Source organism: Morus notabilis, unplaced genomic scaffold, assembly GCF_000414095.1.
Source record: "Morus notabilis unplaced genomic scaffold, ASM41409v2 Scaffold274, whole genome shotgun sequence".
NCBI classification, from domain to species: Eukaryota; Viridiplantae; Streptophyta; class Magnoliopsida; order Rosales; family Moraceae; genus Morus; species Morus notabilis.
In genome coordinates this window covers 218,597-241,313 of record NW_010358785.1, presented here as the reverse complement: position 1 = coordinate 241,313, position 22,717 = coordinate 218,597, and the positions used below count along the sequence as shown (strand labels likewise).

Sequence of the window (22,717 nt, the reverse complement as noted above, 5' to 3'; positions counted from 1 at the left end):
CAAATTTTTTTAAAGAAGTGGGAGGAGGCGGGTACGCCTCTTTGTTCCATTATTTCAGATGGCATTTTTTGTGGTTCAGAAAGCAAAGATTTCACCAGAGAAAAAAAAATCCCAACTATTTAATCTACTTGTGGACTGTCTCTACACTACAAGGTCCTCATCTACATAAAATGAAGAATAAAACAGAAACCCAACAGACTGAAAGCATTGAAAAGGGCAATTGGTCTTCTGGTTTCGTCATTTATTCCGTAATTCAAGGTAAAAATTTGAGAAAGAAAAAACCTCTTTATTTAGAATGAAAAGGATCAAACTTGGGCCAAAAAATTGGTTGCCGAGAAAATTAGAAGGAAATGAAGAGGATCAAATTGGGCAAAAAAAAATCGCTAATTAAAACTTAAGTTTAATCAGAAATAGAAAAGACAAGCCCAAAACCTGTTTAATCAGGATGAAAAGGATCAAACTTGGGCCAAAAAAATTGGTTGCCGAGAAAATTGCTAGGAAATGAAAAGGATCAAACTTGGGCAAAAAAAAAATCATTAATTAAAACGGAAATTTAATCGCCTTTTATTATTATAGTTTCAAGGGCAAAGAAATAAAACAGCCAAGAAAACGTCCACGAACCAGGTAACGTAACTACTTCTAAATCCTACTATTTTCAATTTTTTCAATAACTAATACTAATATCTTTTAAAATTTATATTTTACAGTTGAAAAAAAACAAAGGAACCACAACAGCAAAGAAGAAGAAAGAGTTATATATATATTGTAAATAACTTTATATGACAATATGTTATATATATATATATATATTGTAAAATATTATACATATATATTTTGTATATATATATATATTTATTGTAAATAACTTCATAGAACAATGTCCTATGTATATATTCATGTATAAATACAGACAAATAATCTATTTATATTGTATACAAATTAATAACTTCTTCTAAAAAACAAAATTATTTTCTACTGCAATGCGCGAGTCTATGGCTAGTTATCTCTGTTTAAAAAAACTAAAAAGAGAAATTAAGAAAAGTAAGGTCATGTTCGGAATTGATCCCCTTTTTGTTTTTCACGTTTTTCGAGAAAGAAAAATGAAAATATTTTTAAAACGGTGTTTGACGCAATAAAGACAAAAAACATAAATAAAAATGATTTTTCAGTTTAGTATAAAATAAGAGAGAAATGAAAAACGATTTATAGTCGTTTTATATTTTTTGTTTTCGTTTTCTCATCTCTCGAACAGAGGGAGGCATTAATGAGTTTTTTATACTGAAAATAATCTCTTAATAAAATTATCAAACACATTTTTAAAAATGATTTCTATCTGATATTGAAAATGTTTTCATTTTTATTTTCATATAAAAAATAAAATCATTTTAAAACGAGTTCCAAACGCGCCATTAATTTCTCCATTTTTTGCTATGGTTATTTGTAAAGCTCTAGATAAGTCTAGTCTTACTTATTTCAACCCAAATATTTTGCAAGCCCATAGACTTTTTACGTGAGAATCTCACAAATTAAGCACGATTCGCTTAATAATTTTTTTTTTAAAAAAGAGAAAAAACAAAAAAAAAAAGAAAAAAGAAAACAAATACAATCTCTACACGAACGTATTAGATACCCTAATTTATTTCACCAACGTGATTTGTCTAGAAATCCTTTCGTTAACTAAACATTGAAAGGCCAAGTCACTGATTTTGTCTAGTTTGAATGATTTTGTGATGGAAGCGCTAAATATGGATCTTTTTTGATAGATTCGGAATTTACATTTTTAGGAATTAATACGTAAACAAAAGTGTAGATTTAAAACTGAATGGAAAGAAGAAACTCATCAGAAATTCCATAGCAATAAATAAGGAACAAAGGGATAGTTTCCAAAAAAATAACAATGATAAGTTACAAAATAGAAAATGAAAGAAAAATTAAGGAAATAACCATACAAGAACATCGAAATAAGAGAAGATAAATAAAATACTCTACACTTAACCTAATACATGGAGTCCTAAAACATGTAATTTCTCAAGCACCTGATGTTACAATGTATGTTATCAATTGCATAACAAAGGAACCAGAACAAAACTTATGGCATAACAACAAAATGAAACAATTTGAATAACAGACATTTGGGCCTCATTCGCTTTGCGGATTCAAACTGAGATGTGACATTTTCTGAGAGCTTTTAACTGTAGCAAAAAAAGTAAGATGTGACATTTTCTTAGAACTTTTAACTATAGAAGCCTAGAATTGAAAACTCGACAAATTCATAATATTACCATTATACAAATGCCCTGCATATCATCATCATCAAAAACAACATTACTAAGAAAAAGAAAGTTGCCGAGTCAAATAGTTAGTTAGTTATAGTAGAGGCAAGGAGAGGAACCGGAGAAAAATATACACGTTATACATATATATATATATATATATATATATATTACTGAATGATAGCCAGACACAAGATAAGCATTCATCTAATTACAGTAAACTATTATTATAACATACAAATATTCTTTAAAGGAAATATCATAGTAATCAAACCATAATGAATAAATAAGCATAGAAGATTAAAGTATCATAAATGTGAGGAAACATAAGAATTACAAAAAAAAAAAAAAAAGAAAACATTTGGATTCAAAATAACTAAACAAAGAATAAGAATAATCATACTATTCATAATCTACAAATACTAAAGCAGTTAATCTAATAGAACTAGAAACAAACACTAATTCTCATAGTATTTACAACAAACACCTCATCGACAACAAGTTTACTTAACTTCGCTAGAGATAAAGTAATCAAATAACATAATGTTGTCATACAAAGAAATTGATTTGAAAACTGAATGTAAAATTATGAATCTTTTTTAAGCTGGAGGTGGAATAATTAAAATGAGTATAAGACATCTGAAGCAGGAGGTCCAAACTAATTTCTATTCTCGAGTAATGACCAACTTACGCCTTAAGGATCTTTAGCCAAGAATAAATAAATAAACACTTCAAGGGTAAATACGTAATGTCAGAGTAAATGATATGTATGGTTAAAGTATATGCTCATACCTAAATCGATTTCCTTCACAAGACATTGATAGTTTTATTGACCAGACTCGTCACACACTGACAGTACAGAGAAAATGAAGGGGCAACCACCAGCAAAGATGTTATTCTTTCATGATAAAAGAAAAAAGAAAAATTGAAAGCAAAAAGCCTAAATAGCTGAAATTTGATCGGTTTATAAGGAGAGCCAGAGGCAAAATAAATAGATTAAATTGGTTCCATCTTGTGAATTTAAATAGACCATCTTGCTTCTTGAGACTTATTCATTTAGTTCAAGAACTTACTTTCTCTGTAGCTAACAAGCATGTAGTGATAGAAACAACAAGACATAACACGGTATCTTGCAGCCAGAGATTAGTAAAGGGATAAACTATGACCATGAAATTGCTAATTTGCATTTACAACAAAAAGAAAGCTCCCGAGCTCTTAACCAGATATGAATGCTCACAGCAGTGTAAAGACTCTGCCTCGATGGATCAACTCAAACAAGCAAAAAACTAACCTGATTCTAAAGACCCTTTTCGTTAGCAAAGTTAATTCAATCCAAAGAAAAATATAATAAAAAAGGACATCATTTTAAAGTGTATCATGTAGCACAAATATATAATTTCACTCTACTTTTTCCCACAATGCAATAAACCATTTATAAGACCTATTTGCTCCAAAAAGAGAGCTTCTCCCATGATGCATACGTGTATATGGAATAATAAATATGAACACATAGCATGTCACACCTATATTGTACACTACTAAATGTATATGCATATGTATTTACTAGAGAGTCAAAAAAGAGAATGACGCTTACAATGGTTTTAAGCTAGTACGTGGTAAATTCCTCCACATTGCTTTGAACATTGTTGACATCAGTCAATGCTTTTCCTAGAAAAAGGAGAATGTGATGTCATGAAAGAAACTGCCAAAAAAAAAAAAGGAAAACAAAAAGTAGATTAAGTTTGCAACGCAAGCATTGTCCAGGCCTTAACGCAACTACCGTTCCTTTGCTCATCCATTACTTTTTTGAACACCCTTAACGTTGAACAAAAATACAGGCCAAAAAAAAAAAAAAAAAAAAAAAAAAAAAAAAGAACAATAAATGGCTTGTTAAAAGAACAGTTTCTACAAACCTCCTAGAATTAAAAAAGAGTGAGATGGTCAATACCTTTTGAGAACTAGTACTAGCCAGAGTAGACACTTTGTTAAATAGCATAAATTTCCTTTCACCACAAAAAGTGAGGATAAAGAAGTTGACAAAACAATAAAAGTAACAAAGTTTTAAGTCCGCTTAACTTATGTACAGTTAACCTAAAAGAACTGAAAATGCAAGGACGGATAGCTATAGAATAGCTAATTGCAAACTTTATGTAGAATTCTTCAAAAGTTCCAAATATGTAATAAGTGTTTGCTTTTAGAAATACCCATTATTTATCTAAAAACCCACAAACAGAAGTTCATATATCTTAGACAAAAGTTAGTATCGAATTAAACTAAAATATGGGTGTGATCTATTAAAAGAAAGAAAGAAAGAAAGAAGATATATACATAAGCAAAAAAGGATTTTAAGCCAAAAAAAGCGATACAAGAAAAAAGATAAAATGATGAAGAACCTTAATGCAACTGGTTTCAGTTTGTGTGCTTCAACTCGGTTGACTCTCCTCAAAAAATAATCACAAAATACAAAATGCTTAAATTTTCTAATCTAATTCCCTTTCTTACATAAATTCTGATTTTTTTAAACTTTCGTACTACAACAGCCAAAAACTAAAACCTAGAAAGGAAACCTCAAAGGAAAACCACGATACTTACTAACAAAACCGGTGTCAGCAGCTTCATTTTCCAAATAAAAAGAGATGGCGACCCTTTTGCTGCCGCCTTGGGTTCAGCTAACACTTTTCTTTTTTCCTTTTTTTTTTTGGAAAACAAGTGTATTCTGCAGAGAATAATGAAGAACCCTATGTCAAAAAATCAGCAAATTGGTCAAAACGTCCATGGAATTTAATTAACGAGCTTATGAGTAGTTTTTCACGAATCAAATGAAATCTTACTGTGTTAATTCTCTCTCACGCCATTTTGCAACCGGAGTTCTTTGACATCGCCACGGTTGTAGAAGGCCAACTCACCATTGCGGAACAACAACGAAAAACCAAAACCCAAAGAAAGAACCAATTCACAAAAAGATGAATTAAAGACATTTTAAATAATCAAGCCTCATATAAACGTGTACAGTTTCACGAATATTGAGAAGTTATGTTAAAAGGAAAAAAGAAAAGCCCCTTCTCTTCCGAGATGGCTCAAGACTCTTCCTACCAAGAAAATGAGTCCTCAGATAATTATTTGAAGATATGGTTCCCTGTAGCAACATCTACATTTTTTCACCACAATGACAACTAAGAATTATAAATCTCACGAGAAAAAATGAAAAGTACATCTAGGTGACAAAAGACAGAAATTAAAGAGAATTTATCATAGACCATAATAAAGATTTTGAATTGACCTGTCAGACAATACTTAAAGAAAGCACCGTCATTCTGTATAAACCTTGCAACAGCATTGCCATGCCTTCAACAGGCCTAAGAGAAAAGCTTTATGGAGGAGCTTAGATTTGTAGACTTGGTTCGTTTTAGAGTTTTTTTTTTTTTTTTTTTTTTGCAGTAAAAACAAATGAAAACATCAATCTATCACACAATAATGATGTAGCTTTCAAAAAAGGAAATTTTATAACTATGTTTTTTAGCAATTAAAATGCATAACTATTGTGAAAGAAAAATATGCCCTTTTCTAAAACTTAGTAATGAAAACAAGAAAAAGGGAGAAAGGAAAGGAAAGAAAAGAAAATAGGGACCTTTTGGTTCTTTTTAAACCATTAATATCAGTGGTGGTGTGAATTTAGAATTACAATTGAAAGACCAATTAAGCAAATAATAAGAAGGTTTGGAAGCCCTATCTACAAAAACATGAGAGACACTAAACCATACAGCTCTGTAGAGTCAAATTGAGAATGATATTATTAAAAGTAAAAAAAAAGCAGAGAGGTTTCTCCAACCAATTTTTCCATCATCTCTCTTTTCCCAAACACATCCATCTCAATTTTCTTCCCTTTCTTCTCAAACCACCTCAATCACATCTACATGCATAGTAGAAATTGCACGTACAGCCAAATTACACAAAGCAAACACAATAAGACAATGAAAACTAATGGGAAATGAAAAAAATGCATTACCAAGTTGTTTATTGGAGTGAGCAAAATAGGGGCTTCCCTCAAAACATCAATCTATCACACAATAATGATGTAGCTTTCAAAAAAGGAAATTTTATAACTATGTTTTTTAGCAATTAAAATGCATAACTATTGTGAAAGAAAAATATGCCCTTTTCTAAAACTTAGTAATGAAAACAAGAAAAAGGGAGAAAGGAAAGGAAAGAAAAGAAAATAGGGACCTTTTGGTTCTTTTTAAACCATTAATATCAGTGGTGGTGTGAATTTAGAATTACAATTGAAAGACCAATTAAGCAAATAATAAGAAGGTTTGGAAGCCCTATCTACAAAAACATGAGAGACACTAAACCATACAGCTCTGTAGAGTCAAATTGAGAATGATATTATTAAAAGTAAAAAAAAAGCAGAGAGGTTTCTCCAACCAATTTTTCCATCATCTCTCTTTTCCCAAACACATCCATCTCAATTTTCTTCCCTTTCTTCTCAAACCACCTCAATCACATCTACATGCATAGTAGAAATTGCACGTACAGCCAAATTACACAAAGCAAACACAATAAGACAATTAAAACTAATGGGAAATGAAAAAAATGCATTACCAAGTTGTTTATTGGAGTGAGCAAAATAGGGGCTTCCCTCAAAACGTCACCCCTGCTCTTCTTCCTATCTTGTTTAGAACAAATGGACATTTTTTAAAGCATTTTAACAAATACCAAAAAAGACTGAAAAAAATAAGAAAAGAAAGAGAATAATCTACAAGGAAAATATAACTTAAAGAGAGAGTCTTATTCAACAAGGGAAGAAGGAGAAGAAGAAGGACGAAGGCGCTGAAGCAAGCTCTCTAGTTCTCACAATAAATGCAAATCTTTTAAATGCAAACCCATATCTCTCTTCTCTTTTTTTTTTTTTTTTTTTTTTTAATTTTTAAACATTCAATATATATGTGATAGCGTTAGCGATAGGTTTGGGCCCTTTTTTCTTGTATAAACGACCGACCAAGTAAAAAATAACATACTGTGCGTTTGTAATTATTTTTAAATATGTATTTTAAGGTACGAAAATAAAAATGACTTATAAATTACGTTTGTTTAATAAAAATTTTAAAAATAGAAATGAAAACAAAAATTTGTATAAAAATAATTTTTATAAAAAAAAATAAAAAACGATTGAAAGTTATTTTTTTTTTTAGTACAGACCAAGTAAAAAATAACATACTGTGCGTTTGTAATTATTTTTAAATATGTATTTTAAGGTACGAAAATAAAAATGACTTATAAATTACGTTTGTTTAATAAAAATTTTAAAAATAGAAATGAAAACAAAAATTTGTATAAAAATAATTTTTATAAAAAAAAATAAAAAACGATTGAAAGTTATTTTTTTTTTTAGTACATATCAATAAAGTTATATTAAATAATTAATTATTAATTATAATAATTAATAATTAATAATTAGTAATTAATCATTATAAAAAGAATAATTACCAAAAAATGATCACGTGATATATCAAATAATAGATTATTAAATGAACACTAGTAATTAATTAACTAATTATTTAATTATATAACTAAAAATTAATTATTTAAGTAGTAACAGAATATTAATAAATTATATATATATACTAATTACTTTTCTTAATACACTAATTAATTACTTATAATCTAATAAATATGAGTCCATTACTAACTTAGTAATTACTTATGATTAATTACTAATTACTATTTTTAATTATTAAGCATATTAATTTATTATATATATAGTTTAATTACTAATGTACTCATTGATGATAATTTATCCATTATTATTATATTATTAATATATTAATTTTTATTTGTTAAATAATTAATAATTAATAATTACTTAATATATTAATTTAAAATTATTAATTATACGTATTTAAAATAAATATAAATATAACTAAATATGATTTTATTTTTTTATTAAATTCTGTTTATTTTACCAATTCAAATTTTGATACAGTAAAAGTACTCAAAAACAATCACATATAACTTTTTTATTACAGTAAAAAATTCTCATATAAAATTACTTCTCAACTCGAATCAGCGAATTAAACGCACGTTTAAACTAATCTTTAGACTACTAAATATAATTTCCGGTTTCAAAATAATTTTCAAAATAATTTAATTTTTATTTTTATATCAAAAATAAAATCATTTTGAAAAGCCCGTCAATTCATCACAATTCCGTCTGAGAACTCAGAATACAGATTCAGAGAGATTCCGACTGTTTGTTTGGGAAAATCCATGGCGGAAGCACCACCACCACCTCAACAACAGGCATCACCGTCACCATCATCAGTAGCGGAGCTCATAGTCTCCTTCGAGCAAGCGATCATGGCGGCCAAACAGCTCCCTTCCACGGCCGACCCTTCCCACCTCCTCCAAATCCACCCCTCCCTCCAACACGCCCACAACCACCTCTCCGCCTTCCTCTCTCGTCCCCAATTCCCCCTTCCCCTAGAGAATGCCCTCTCCTCCGCCGCCGCCACTGGACGAAAACGACAACGACAACGACGACGTCGAGCAGGTCAATTCGAGAGGGATCGTGGATGGAGTGGAGGAGAAAATGAGGAATTGCTTTATTAAGAACAAGCGGCGGAAGCGGCGGCTCTCTGCGTCAGCGCCGGAGGAGAGAACGAGGTTCATCGACGACGGGTTCGGAGCTGTCGGTGAGGGTTTTGATCCTTATGCCACCAGGTTAAGAGCTTTGGAGCTTGTTTATCAGTTTCATGATTGAGAAACTAACAATTTAGCTCAAGCAGAATTTGGTTAAAATAACCAAGTGAAAAAGTAAAATTACAGCACAACAATGTAGCACATGCATGACATGATCAGAAACTTCAGTTTTTCATATTCTGAAACCAACCTCACTTTTTGGGGAAAATTTTGTTCATGTTATGTGAATGAAATTTACAAATATTTTGTGTTTACTGTAAGAGATTAAAGGCTGATTATTCGAGTTTTTAATTGGAATTGAGATATAATTTTAGGTGAAAATTTTTTACTATAATAAAAAATTAATTAAAATGTAACTGTTTTTAAAATTTTTTTACTATAATAATACATGAATTTTAAATTCAAATTGAAAAAATAAACGGACTTAAGAATATAACAATAATTCAACACTGCACAAAAATTTTTGACTTCAATCTCTTCTAAACTGATTTGTAATGAATAGTGTCACCATATAGCATCATGTAATAAAAAAAACAGCTCATACAACAATTAGTGGTCTAACTTATTGAGCCTCTCTCTTTTTCTTTTTTTTTTTTTTTTGTTTTTTGTTTTGTGAATATCTACTTTGGGGCCTAAACTTAAGTAACCAATGTGAAAATTTGCTGCCAAGCCCTCGATGCGTCTCGAACTTTCTGGATTGCCCATAATAGTAATAATAATAATAATAATAATAATAATAATGGAAACTTCTCCAGCTTTGCTTTCATTGTTAGGCTCTTCTCTCACTGTTCATTAGTTATATGATGCACATTATGAAGCCTTACAACGCCCTTGATATTAGATATCCACATGTTTGCCTTCTATGACCCAACATTGTTCTATGGAGGCGCACTTTGGTAAAACCAGTGGAATTATTAGGTTTCCATGATCAAATTATGAAGCTTCACAAAATCATCTAAGGCCAGCTCTCCCGGTCTTGACTGCAAAATAAATAGGATAATCATAAATGAATGAACAAGAATTTGAAGGCTATAATCAAATAATTCATCAAGCACAATAAATAATATCAGATGATTTATACTGTCGGTCGAAGGCCAATGTTCCTGAGAGCATTCTCAATCTCAGAGGATGAGCAGATATGTTGTAGCGATCTTCGCAACATCTTTCGTTTCCCGTTGAAAGCAGAGTTGATCTACATCAGTAAACAAGGAGAGCATGTTAGCAGAAAAAATGTTTAATTTATTCAACAAAAGATAGTACAAGTGCTTAAGGTGGTCTTAGGTTGTGCTTGTGCATACATACATGTGTGTTGATGTAATATTTAGGATTCAAAATACATAGCACGTATGTTGAATAAAGCTCTAGCATTTGAGTGAGCATAGGGATCCAATATCTTGAACAACGACGCAGTAGTGAAAGTAAAATCTTGGGATTATTTCAAAAGCTGAACTACCATTGAGAAGAAGCTTTTGGTGGAGGAAACTGAGGGGTAGTCTTCAGCTCGCTTCAGCCTAAATTTTACAATAGCAGCATCAACCTGTTGTAGCATAAGAAAAGGATCAGGTCAGTCTCAAATCATATAGAGAAGAGAACACCGGAAAAGGTGGAAGGTTGGTTAATTAGTATCTTTATATACGAGTAAAAAGAATTAAAATCCAAAACTAACTCATCCAGTCCCTGGCAGAAGAACCATTCAAAAATTTGTCTTGTTTTTGTTCTTTTGTTTTTGCTTTTACTTTTGCTTTTGCTTTGTTTTTTTTCAATGCAATGCTAAGGAAAATGGGGGAAAAATAAGCTTTATTTTCAATAAGCTTTATGCCTAAGATGAAGAGCATCCCCTATGGAATGCCAAAATTTGGCATTTTAGGTAAGAAAACCAATACACAAATCCAATGCTATACTTATTGTAGAAAATCAAGCTAGACGTTAGGAATTTTGTTATATCTTGGAAATTAGGAGTATTCACAGCTGTTGTAATCCTAGTTTAAATTTCTTGAGATAGGATTTGTTAGTTCCTGATTTTGTGGGTTATAGTTAATCCTTCTTATGTATATATATATCCGTCAGTCAATGAATAAAATTTAGAGGATTACTTCCTAAATTTCTACATGGTATCATAGCAACTCTGAGCCCTAACTCTATCACCGTTCATCTTCTTGTCACTAAGCAGTTCTCCGCTTGTTGACCATCTCCGGCGATCGTCCCCTCAATTTTTCTTAATCCTAAATGGTGGAATCTGAACAAACCTCCAGAACTAGTGGTACCTCATCCACCCCTCTTCCATCCTTGAATAATCTAGTCCCATCCGAAGGCAGCCTTATCCCTGTGACCAATCATAAACTCACTGGTCATAACTACCTTCAATGGTCTCAGTCCGTCATGATGTTTATTTGTGGCCGAGGCTGTGATGACTACCTTACTGGAGCCACTGCACAGCCAAAACCAGATGATCCCCAATTCAGAGTGTGGAGAGCCGAGAACAACCTAGTGATGTCGTGGCTGATCAACTCCATGACCACAGAAATTGGCGAGAATTTCCTCCTTTATTCCACTGCAAAGGAAATCTGGGATGCAGCCCGTGACACTTTCTCCAGCAGTGAAAACACTGCTGAACTCTTCCATATCGAGAGTATTTTGCACGATCTCAGGCAAGGCGAGTTCTCAGTTGCTGCCTACTTCACAAGACTCACCCATTATTGGCAACAACTGGATCTTTTTGAATCATTTGAGTGGAAGTGCCCTGATGACAGTGCTCGCTTCAGGAAAATCGTGGAAACCAAGCATGTTTTTTAAATTTCTTATGGGCCTCAATAAATCTCTCGATGAAGTTCGTGGCCGGATCTTAGGTACCAAGCCTTTACCAAGTATTCAAGAGGCTTTCTCTGAGGTCCGCAGAGAAGAAAGCCGTAAAAGAGTTATGATGGGGCAACCAGGGGTGCCTGGGAATGTAGAGGGGCTAGCCTTAGTAACCCACAAGGACAGTTCCACAGCCCAAGACTCTTCTGCGCATGATGTACGTGGACCTCCTCAGAATCGCAGTGATAATAGGCCACGCAAAGGAAGACCCTGGTGCGACCACTGTCGCAAACCAGGCCATGTTAAGGAAACATGTTGGAAGCTGCACAGAAAACCTGCAGATTGGAAGCCCAGCCACACATGTGGTGATCATGAGAGTCGTGGGAATGTCGCCTCTACTGAAGAAACCAAAAGCCCAAGTCAAGCCCCATTCACCAAGAATCAACTCGAGATGCTGCAACACTTGATTAGTCAGGCTCATCAATCCACCAACTCTTCAGTGATTGGCACAGGGGGAGTAGCTCAGCGAGGTAATGACACTCTGGCTTTTCATGCCGCAAAGTCACCCTCAACCTATTAGATTGTAGATTCTAGCGCATCTAATCACATGACAGGTGATAGGTCCCTGTTATCCTCCTACTGTCCATGTCCGAGTGCTCTCACTGTTCGTATAGCAGACGGCTCATGCTCTACAGTTGCTGGAACTGGCACTGTCCAGCTTTCTCAAACTCTTACCCTCCATTTAGTTCTTTTTGTGCCTAATCTTGATTGCAATTTACTATCTATTAGCAGACTCAATAAAGATCTGAACTGTGAGACTAAGTTTTTTGCTAAATCTTGTGTACTTCAGGACTTGGATTCGGGGAAGACGATTGGCAATGCTGAGCTTTGTGCAGGCCTATACCTTCTCAAATTTGACAATCCTCCAACATGCCCGAGATGTAATGCACTTAGTGCCAGTCCACAGAGTCAGTCCGATAGCAGTCATGAGTCAATGAGTCATTCTAATAAAGATAGTGTTATTATGATGTGGCACTATCGCTTAGGTCATCTAAATTTTATGTATCTTGAACGTCTTTTTCCATCATTATTCATTAATAAAACTTCTAAATTTTTTCACTGTGATGTCTGCCAATTATCCAAACATACTCGAAGTACATATTCTCTGTGACCATAAAAACCTTCTCATCCATTTTCCCTCATTCATGGTGATATCTGGGGGCCTTCAAAAATTCAAAACATTACAGGGGCTCGATGGTTCTTATTGTTGGTTGATGATCATACATAGCTAAGCTGGGTATTTCTCATGAAAGATAAATATGAAACTAGCCAAATCTTCCAAAATTTTCATACTATGATCCAAAATCAATTCCATGCTAATATTCAGGTCCTCAAAACTGACAATGCACGAGATTTCTTTAACACTGTTCTTGACCCTTACTTGCAGTCTCATGGAATTGTCCATCAAAGTTCCTGCGTCGACACACCTCAACAAAATGGAGTGGCCGAGCGTAAGAATCGCCACTTACTTGAGGGTGCTCGTTCCTTGTTGTTCACTTCCAACGTTCCCAAAAGATTCTGGGGCGAAGCTGTTCTCACCGCAACTTATCTCATTAATAGAATGCCTTCCCGAATCTTAAACTACAAAACACCAAGCCAAACTCTCCTTGACACCTATCCTCATTCTCATCTCATTTCTCAAATCCCACTTAAGATTTTTGGTTGCACAGTGTTTGTTCACATCCACTCACAACATCGAGGAAAGCTTGATGCTAGAGCTACAAAGTGTATCTTTTTGGGCTACTCACCCAACAAGAAAGGATACAAATGCTACTACCCCAACACCAAAAAAATTTTCCACTCCATGGAGTGACTTTCTTCGAAGACAAACCTTTCTACCCCAATTCTACAATTCAGGGGGAGAGCAACGTGCAAGAATCACAGAAATGGATCTCTATTATTGATACAATCTCCGAACCAACCAATGCCACCACTGATACTCTCACCATTCTACCAGTCCCTACCAATCCACCAGACCCGTCCTCAGCCGAGACACCTCCAACTCCTCCCACATTGGCAAAGCCTCTACCAACCGAGACTCAACCTGTAAATCCAGAGTCAAACCTATTGAGTCCTACTCATCTCCCAAGTCACACTATAGTAAATAAAGAGAGCAGTGTCTACTCAAGAAGAAGGCGTCGTCAAGGAGAGCCTGTACAAACTCAGCAGAACCAGGATCCGGCTCCAATTGCCCTTGAAAAACCGCAAGGTAAATAAAAACTTACCCCTGTTCCTTTGGCTGAGAAATTTATAGATCATAGCTCGGATCTACATAGGCCGATTGTTGAAAGAAAAGGGGTCCGCTCATGCACACAACATCCTCTTCACAACTACATGACATATTCAAACCTGTCCCCTGGTTATAGGGCATTTGTGTCATCTTTGGATCAAGTTCAGATTCCCAATTCCGTTCATGAAGCCTTACGAGTGCCTGAATGGAAAGCAACAACCTTGGAAGAGATCCGAGCACTTGAGAAAAATGGAACCTGGATCCTCACCATTCTTCCACCAGGAAAACGCACTGTAGGGTGCAAATGGCTCCTCGGTAAAGCACAAGGCAGATGGTAGTGTGGAACGATTCAAGGCCCGTTTGGTGGCCAAGGGTTTTACACAGTCTTATGGAATCGATTACCAGGAGACATTTGCACCGGTTGCTAAGCTAAACACTATCCGGGTTCTCTTGTCTATTGCAGTGAACCGAGATTGGCCATTATTTCAACTCGATGTGAAGAACGCATTTCTGAATGGAGATCTTGTAGAAGAAGTATACATGGATATACCTCCGGGATTTGAGAACTCCACAAAGAACAAAGTCTGCAAACTCCAGAAGTCACTGTATGGCCTCAAACAATCACCCCGAGCCTGGTTTGACAGATTTACAAGGGTTCTAAGACTAGATGGATACTCTTAATGCCAAGCGGATCACACATTATTTGTGAAACACTCAACTGATGGAAGACTCATAGTGCTCATTGTATACGTCGATGACATAGTGCTCACAGGAAACGATGAAGAAGAAATGAATCACCTCAAACTCTTGCTCTCCAAAGAGTTCGAAATTAAGGATCTCGGACACCTAAGGTTTTTTCTCGGGATGGAAGTGGCTAGGTCAAGCAAAGGAATATCAGTCTCACAACGAAAGTATGTTCTAGACCTTCTAAGGGAAACTGGCATGATCGGGTGTAAATCAGCTGAAACACCTATGGATCTGAATACCAAGTTAGGAGCTCAAGCAGATGGAGTAGCAGTCGACAAAGGAAGATACCCGCGATTGGTGGGAAAACTAATCTACCTAGCTCATACTCGTCCTGACATAAGTTTTGCAGTCAGCGAAGTCAGTCAGTTTTTGAATAATCCCTCTGAGGTGCATATGGAGGCTGTGTACAGGATACTGAGATATCTCAAGAATGATCCTGGGAAGGGATTAATGTTCAGATTGACTTCCACTAGGACTCTTGAAGTCTACACAGATGCAGACTGGGCCGGATCCCCTATAGATCGAAGATCAACCTCAAGCTACTGTTCATATGTGTGGGGAAATCTGGTAACATGGCGTAGCAAGAAGCATGCAGTAGTTGCACGCAGCAGCGCCGAAGCTGAGTTTCGAGCCTTAGCTCATGGAATCTGTGAAGGCATTTGGCTAAAGCGACTACTGGAAGAACTTAGAGTAAGGATAGATGGACCTACAGAAATGTTGTGTGACAATCAATCAGCTATAGCCATCGCAAAGAATCCGGTACACTATGACAGAACAAAACATGTTGAGATAGACAGGCATTTCATCAGCGAGAAGATTGAAAGCAGAGTGATCTCTTTAAGACATGTTCCTTCACAGCACCAGGCAGCTGACATTTTGACTAAAACTCTTCATCGTCCTAACTTTCATGAGTTGAGTTCTAAGCTAGGCATGTCAAGTATATACCGTCCAACTTGAGGGGGAGTGTAGAAAATCAAGCTAGACGTTAGGAATTTTGTTATATCCAGGAAATTAGGAGTATTCACAACTGTTGTAATCCTAGTTTAAATTTCCTGAGATAGGATCTGTTAGTTCCGATTTTGTGGGTTATAGTTAATCCTTCTTATGTGTATATATATATATATATATCCGTTAGTCAATGAATAAAATTCAGAGGATTACTTCCTAAATTTCTACACTTATGTCAAATTTGACATATATATACTTGCTGCCAAATTTAGCACCAAATATAGCATATCTCAAATTTTGGCATTGGGTTGCTTATCGGTTTATGTATTAACCGATTATCATTTTCAAATAATTTATGAATTAAAAATTACCTTTTATAAGTTCTAAAGATTATTTATGACTAAAAATAGATATGGCATTTAAAACAACATTATGCATTGTCATTTTACACTTTTGTGCCAAATATGGCATTGATAGGAGATACTCTAAGGCCCCGTTCATTTCGCTGATTCGAGTTTTTCTACAGTAAAAGGCTTTCAGAAACAATCACATCTAACTTTTTTGCTACAGTAAAAAGCTCTCACATAAAGTCACATCTCAACTTGAATTAAAAACTCGAATTAGTGAACTAAACAGGCCCTAAAATCAGGTTGATTCAAGTCTAGATTTTGAAATAAAAATTTCTGCTACCAAAAACTTAGCAACGGGTCTCCTTTCAAGTACACACATGAGATATCACATATCTAGCTATCGAAGTATAATGTTAGCTATTGAAGTATAATGTATAGATACAATTATTTAACGTATTATTTCTCAACACACTGGGCTGATTATAGATTATATAGCATCTAGTTAATGCAGTTATTTATTCGCATTTGACTTGTGTATCTAATAAAATTGCTACCACATATCCTATATTCGTTTAAAAAGAAGAGAGATTGAAAGCAAATCACCTACATTAGGCTGAGGGAAGAAATTTGTCCTTGACACCTTAAGTTTGATTTCCGAATCTGTTATGGGAATTCACAACATAAACCTAAAGTCAATAAAACAATATAAAATGTGTTGGAAATTCTATTGGAAGAGAGGAGTGAATCATCCAGCGCCAATCTTGAAAACTTATTTCTGTTATCTTGTATCTCCTTCAACTAATATTAGTAGCCATTATGGGATCTTAAGATAAGCACACATGGCATAACAATTTCTGAGATAGTCAACACAATTTTTCGCTTGTTATACAAAAGTAGTTAAAAGTATCTTCATTTTCTGATCAATGTAACATTATGAGAAGTTATAAGTTTGAATACAACCGCAAGAGAGAAACAAAGGAACTAAAGAGATACCTGAATAGAAATTGACAAAGATATTGATCGGTCGGTATTCAGGTGTCCACAAAGATGATTCCACCAAGCGCGAAGCTGTCTCCTCCTGGAAATATTTTAAGCATATAACAAAAGTAAAGGATACAAATCCACTAGCCAACTAATTTCTCATCTAGTTTCTCCTTATGACCTTATTGTGACATAGGGCTTGATTTCAAGTGCCAACCAACAAATGAGTTGGTTTCTAATTACAGACTTGCTTAGGGATCTTTTCAAGTCTTGGGTACTTTTTTCTCCAAGACCTCTTCAGGTTGACAAGCGGATTTGTGTTTGGGATACAAATGGGTTTTCTTGAAATTCCTTATTTCAATCTTTGATCAAAATTCCGGATGTTCCTTTCTTTCAACCTTTCAAGTTTATACAGAAATCTTGTGCTCCTACTAAACTTAGTCTTTGCCTGGTTATTTTGTCAAAAATATTGAACATCTGAGACTTAGTGTAGAGAAAACACACTCAATCAGTATTGTCTGGTGTGTTATGTGTAAGGCTGATGCAAAAACTGTGAACCATTTATTTATGCACTCCGAAGTGGCTTGGAGACTATGGGGGAATGTGTTGGAGGCAGCTGATCTTAAATGGTCCTTCCCAGATCAAAGTAATTCGATTTTGGTGGAGGATAAGTGCCTTTTGAAGATTTGTTTGAGAAGGCAAAATTTTTAACCTCTTTGTGGGCTTCGACAGACTCCTCTTTCAAACACTTTCCTATGTCCTTAATAATACTAAGTTGGGAAGAAAATCTAGTTTAAGTAATTATGTAATCGTTATGGTTGTTAAGTGTAGTTTTTGGAGTTTACTGTTTTTACTGTTCTGGCCTTCTGCTTTTTCTTTCTTTTGTTTGTATTTTCTTTCTCTTTCTAATGGATTTCTCATCCATCTTATAAATGGATTTCTCATCCATCTTATAACTTCATTTGTATTGTTTTTGATCCAATGAAGTTTTTGTTTCTCATAAAAAATAAAATTTAACTAACTTGCTTAGGAAAAAAAGTTACACAGAATATGATCTTAACATGAGAAAAAGATGAGACTTCAACAGGAAACTAAACTTAAGCAACCGATACCATTTATAGTTAATCCTATTGAAGGCGAAAGAGGAATTCTATTGATTGAATAAAAACACTACATGTTAGGGTATATTTATCCCTGTACACAAAATCAAAAATTAAAAATAAAATATTCTAGAATCTTCCTAGTCAAACCCCTACAAATCAGGCATTCCTATATCAATAAGGAAACTACCCAAAATCTCTCATAATCTACAATTGTACAAGTGTACACGTTTTTCCTTAAATTCAAAATAAGCAAATATTCCAACGCTCCCACTCAAGCTGGGGTGTAGATGTTCTCCATTCCCAGCTTGCTCACAATTTTCTGAAACACTGGATTAGCCAATCCCTTAGTAAGGATATCAACCAACTGTCCATCAGAAGATACGTAAAGAGTACAAATCAAGCCACTTTCAAGTTTCTCCTTTATGAAATGCCTATCAACCTCCACGTGTTTCGTTCAATCATGTTGCACTGGATTATGTGCAATGTTGATAGCAGATTTATTGTCACAATAAAGTTTCATAGGCGTTTCCCATTTGATTCTCAAGTCTTCCAAGATTATCTTGAACCATAGCAATTCACAGATGCCTCGTGCCATCGATCAAAACTCTGCCTCTACACTGGATCTAGCCATAACTGGTTGCTTCTTACTCCTCCAAGTCACTAAGTTCCCGCCAAAGAAGGTGCAATATCCAGAGGTCGATCTCCTGTCAGTGACTTAGCCAGCATAATCTGCATCGGTATAAGCTTCTAATGTCAAACTATTCCCTTTTTTAAAGAGAATTCCCTTTCCTGGAGTAGCCTTCAAGTATTGCAATATTCGATACACTACTTGGAGGTGCACTTCCTTCAGATTGTGCATAAACTGACTCACCACACTTACGGCATATGCTGTCTGGTTGTGTGTGTGAAAGATAGATTAATCTTCCAACTAGTCTTTGAAACATGCCTCTGTCCAAAGATTTTGAGTTTGAAGCTTCTCCTAATTTGTGGTTAGGCTCTATGGGAGTGTCTGATGGTCTACAACCAAGTCTGCATGTTTCCTTTATCAAGTCTAGAATGTATTTTTGCTGTGAAATGAGGATCCCTTCGTTGGACCGTGCCACCTCTATTCCCAAAAAGTACTTCAATTTTCCGAGGTCTTTTATCTCGAATTCCTTGGCTAAGCACCTACGAAGAGCTTCCTTTTCTTCATGATCATTCCTAGTTACTATTATGTCATCCACATAAATTAGCAACACTATAACTCCCCCTGAAGTCGAATGTTTGATAAATAATGTATGATCCCCTTGACTCTGCTGATACTTCATCTTCAACATCACCTTTGCAAATCTCCCAAACCAAGCTCTAGGTGATTGTTTGAGTCCATACAACGCTTTGCTCCGTTTGCATACTTTGTTTGTCCCAACATTCACTCCAAATCCTGGTGGAATTTCCATGTAGATCTCCTCGTCAAGGTCACCATGCAAGAAAGCATTTTTCACATCGTACTGTTGCAAACTCCAGTCTAAATTAGCCGCTATTGACAGTAATAATCTCACTGTATTCATTTTCGCCACCGGTGCAAAAGTCTCTTGATAATCCACCCCATAAGTTTGGGTGTATCCTTTAGCTACTAACCTTGCCTTATATCTCTCAAGGGATCCATCCGCTTTATATTTTACTGAGAAAACCCATTTGCAACCCACTGGTTTCTTTCCACGTTGTAATTCCAACAATTCCCATGTTCTGTTTTTTCCCAGAGCTTCCATCTCCACTCTCATGGCTTGCTTCCACTCATCATTGCTAAGTGCCTCAGATATAGTTTGGGGTATGGCTATGGTGTTTAGATGTGTGAGAAAGTTATAGTGTGTGGGCGACAATTTTTCAAAGGATACAAAGTGGGATAATGGGTGTTGTGTGCATTGTCTAACTCCTTTCCTTACAGTTATTGGTAGCTCAAGATCATGAATTGTGGGTGAAGCACCAATAGAGGAAGAATTTACCTCATTACCAAGTGTGGCGTTGGACTCTCGGACTTGCACAGGATGGACTATGGGAGCTTGCCACCTTGAGTATACTTGCAGCGGTTTTGTGCTTATTGGATTCACTGTCAGAGACGGAACTTCAAGATTGTTTTGGACGGGGTTATCTGGCTCGGAATTAAAGGCATATGGCTCAGAAATAGGCTCAATGGTGGGTTCCACAGAAGACTCAGATTGTATAGTAGACTTAGGAGGACTGACCGGTTGTTCACGCAAGAACAAATCCTTATCTTCCATAGATGTTATTTCCCCCTGAAGATAAGGACGAGAGAAATAGCTTTCTTGTTCAACAAATGTGACATCGGCAGAGACATAGGTTTTTTGAGTCATAGGATGTACCCCTTTTTGGTGGATGAATAACCTATGAAGACACACTTAACTGCCCTAGGATCCAGTTTACCCCAACTATGAGCATGTACATGGACAAATGAAACACATCCAAAGACCTTAGGAACCAGTTTAGTTGACGTGTTGAAATCTGGGTAGAGCTTGGAAAAAAACTTCCATTGGACTTTTGAAGTCAAGAACTCAGGATGGAATGTGATTTATCAAGTGAGCCGTGGTGAGCACGGCTTCCCCCCAAAAGGTTTTTGGAACATTTCTTTGAAATAGAAGGGCACGGGTTGTTGCCAAAAGGTGGCCATTTTTCCTTTCGGCGATCCCATTTTGTTTGGGTGTGTCAGTACATGAGGACTCATGAATGATTCCCTCCTTTTGAAAGTAAGGAGAGAGTGTTTGATTAAAATAGTCCCTGGCATTATCTATTCGTATTCTTTTGATACTCGTGCCAAATTGATTTTTCACCATATTATGGAAAATAGGAAAAACTGTGCTCACATCAGATTTTTGCTCAAGTAGAAAACGCCATGTCACCCGACTACAATCATCAATAAAAGAGAAACCACCGAGCTCCTAAAATGTTAGGAACTCGGGATGGACCCCAAATATCACTATGGATTAAATAAAAGGGAAATGAAGTTCTTTTATTGCTTAAAGGAAAGGAGACACGTCAATGTTTAGCAAACTCACACACATCACAGTGGAAATCTTTTACATTGACACCCCTAAACAAAGATGGAAACATAACGCTAAGAACAGTAAGAGACGGATGACCAAGTCGAAGGTTGTAAAGCCAAATTTGGTCTTTATTGTGAGAGGACTGATTTGACATAAATGATAGAGGTTGTGGAATCCCTTTGTCACCTGGCAACTCAAGGTGGAAAAGTCCATGCCTTTCCTTAGCAAGTTTAATCATCCTCCTCATACCCTGGTCCAAAAATATACACGAATCAGAGGAAAATAAGATCCTGCAATTTAATTCCTTTGTGAGTTGGTGAATAGACAATAGATTGGTGTAGAGCTTTGGGACATGTAGGACATTTCTCAAAGTTAATGATGGGCTTAGTTTGATATCTCCTTTGCCGGCCACAGTGGCCATGGATCCATCATCAATCGTCATTTTCCTACTACTGGGACATGGGCTATGTGAGGAATTTGTGTGCTTGGTGTGTCATATGGTCGGTCGCTCCCGAGTGAACGACCCAAAAGCTGGAAAGGTTACAATCTGAGACACTTAGAGCATGTGAGAGGAGAAGTTTACCTGAGTGTGCCAAGGAACAGATACTTGGAGCTTTTTCAAGTGAATCGAGAAGTGATCCAACCTTCCAATGCCACTAGAACTTGATCCATCATTGGCTGCATTCTCATTAGATTGAGAAATATGTGCTTGCCCTCGCTGCTGCCCGTTTCTTGATCCTCTATTCCAGTTTGAACTGTGGGATTTTCCATGTAATTTCCAGCAGTTTTCTTTGGTGTGTTGGGGTTTTTTGCAATATGTGCACCATAGATTGTCCTTGTTTGCAAGCATGGAATCAATTCTACTGGTTTCAAAATTTGCAGTGCTTGCAACCGAAGTCTTCTCTCCATTGTTCTTCGATTTATCCTCCATTATACGACTTGTTAATAAAGCCGATCCTTCAACTGATTGGGGCTCAAGCATGACTCCTCTTGTTTTCTTCAGCAATAATAATAGAGATGGTCTCATTTAGTGAAAGCAATTTCTCTTTTCCTAAGACTTGAACCCGAACAGGATCAAATTCGACATCGAGACCAGCGAGAAAATTGAAGATTCTCTCTTTCAATAAACTTTTTGAGTATTGTAGTATCGTCACTACACTTCATTCTCAAGTTCTGGTAGTGGTCAATCTCCTGCCAAAGGCTTTTGAGAATGTTCGCATACTCGGTGACAGTCCGAGTTCCTTGTTTGGTGGCAGTCATCTTCATCTTGATTCCATAAATTTGTGCAGCATCACGTACCTTGGAGTACGTCTGTCTCACTGCCTCCCAAATCTCCTTGGCAGTAGATAAACACATACAAGTCCCACTGATTTCAGGGATCATTGAGTCCCAAAGCCAAGACATAATCAGTGAGTCTTCTTCATCCCATGCCGTGAATTTCGGATCACTTGCATCGGGTCCGGTTCCAAGAAGGTGGCTCAATTTTCCGCGC

General features: G+C 35.6%; 1 protein-coding gene, 1 long non-coding RNA gene and 1 pseudogene across 5 annotated transcripts in view; 1 reads left to right on the top strand and 2 right to left on the bottom strand.

Annotated features, from left to right (window-relative positions):
• Nucleotides 1–1,991: 1,991 nt before the first annotated feature.
• On the bottom strand, nucleotides 1,992–5,774 carry LOC112090678. Of its 3 annotated transcripts, XR_002901760.1 has the most exons (5): nucleotides 5,554–5,774; nucleotides 5,105–5,421; nucleotides 4,866–5,011; nucleotides 3,868–3,941; nucleotides 1,992–2,192 (listed from the first exon to the last, which is right to left on the bottom strand). It is a non-coding gene; the product is annotated as an uncharacterized LOC112090678 (long non-coding RNA). The 3 variants fall into 3 exon arrangements; XR_002901758.1 differs by having other exon boundaries at nucleotides 5,105–5,774; XR_002901759.1 differs by having other exon boundaries at nucleotides 4,866–4,989; nucleotides 5,105–5,774.
• Nucleotides 5,775–8,540: 2,766 nt separating this feature from the next.
• LOC21402264 lies at nucleotides 8,541–9,033 on the top strand (annotated as a pseudogene).
• A 540-nt stretch (nucleotides 9,034–9,573) lies between these two features.
• Nucleotides 9,574–22,717, bottom strand: part of LOC21402262 (ribosomal RNA small subunit methyltransferase, chloroplastic) — a 30,356-nt gene continuing 17,212 nt past the window's right edge. The window contains exons 6-10 of one of the 2 annotated variants that reach the window (XM_024162579.1): nucleotides 17,097–17,181; nucleotides 16,711–16,763; nucleotides 10,426–10,509; nucleotides 10,054–10,164; nucleotides 9,574–9,952 (exon numbers count right to left, since the gene is read on the bottom strand). In XM_024162579.1, the coding sequence (XP_024018347.1) occupies nucleotides 9,887–9,952; nucleotides 10,054–10,164; nucleotides 10,426–10,509; nucleotides 16,711–16,763; nucleotides 17,097–17,181 (399 nt within the window). In that variant the 3' untranslated portion in view covers nucleotides 9,574–9,886. The remainder of the gene's footprint in view (nucleotides 9,953–10,053; nucleotides 10,165–10,425; nucleotides 10,510–16,710; nucleotides 16,764–17,096; nucleotides 17,182–22,717) is intronic. The other variant, XM_024162580.1, reaches the window with a different exon arrangement.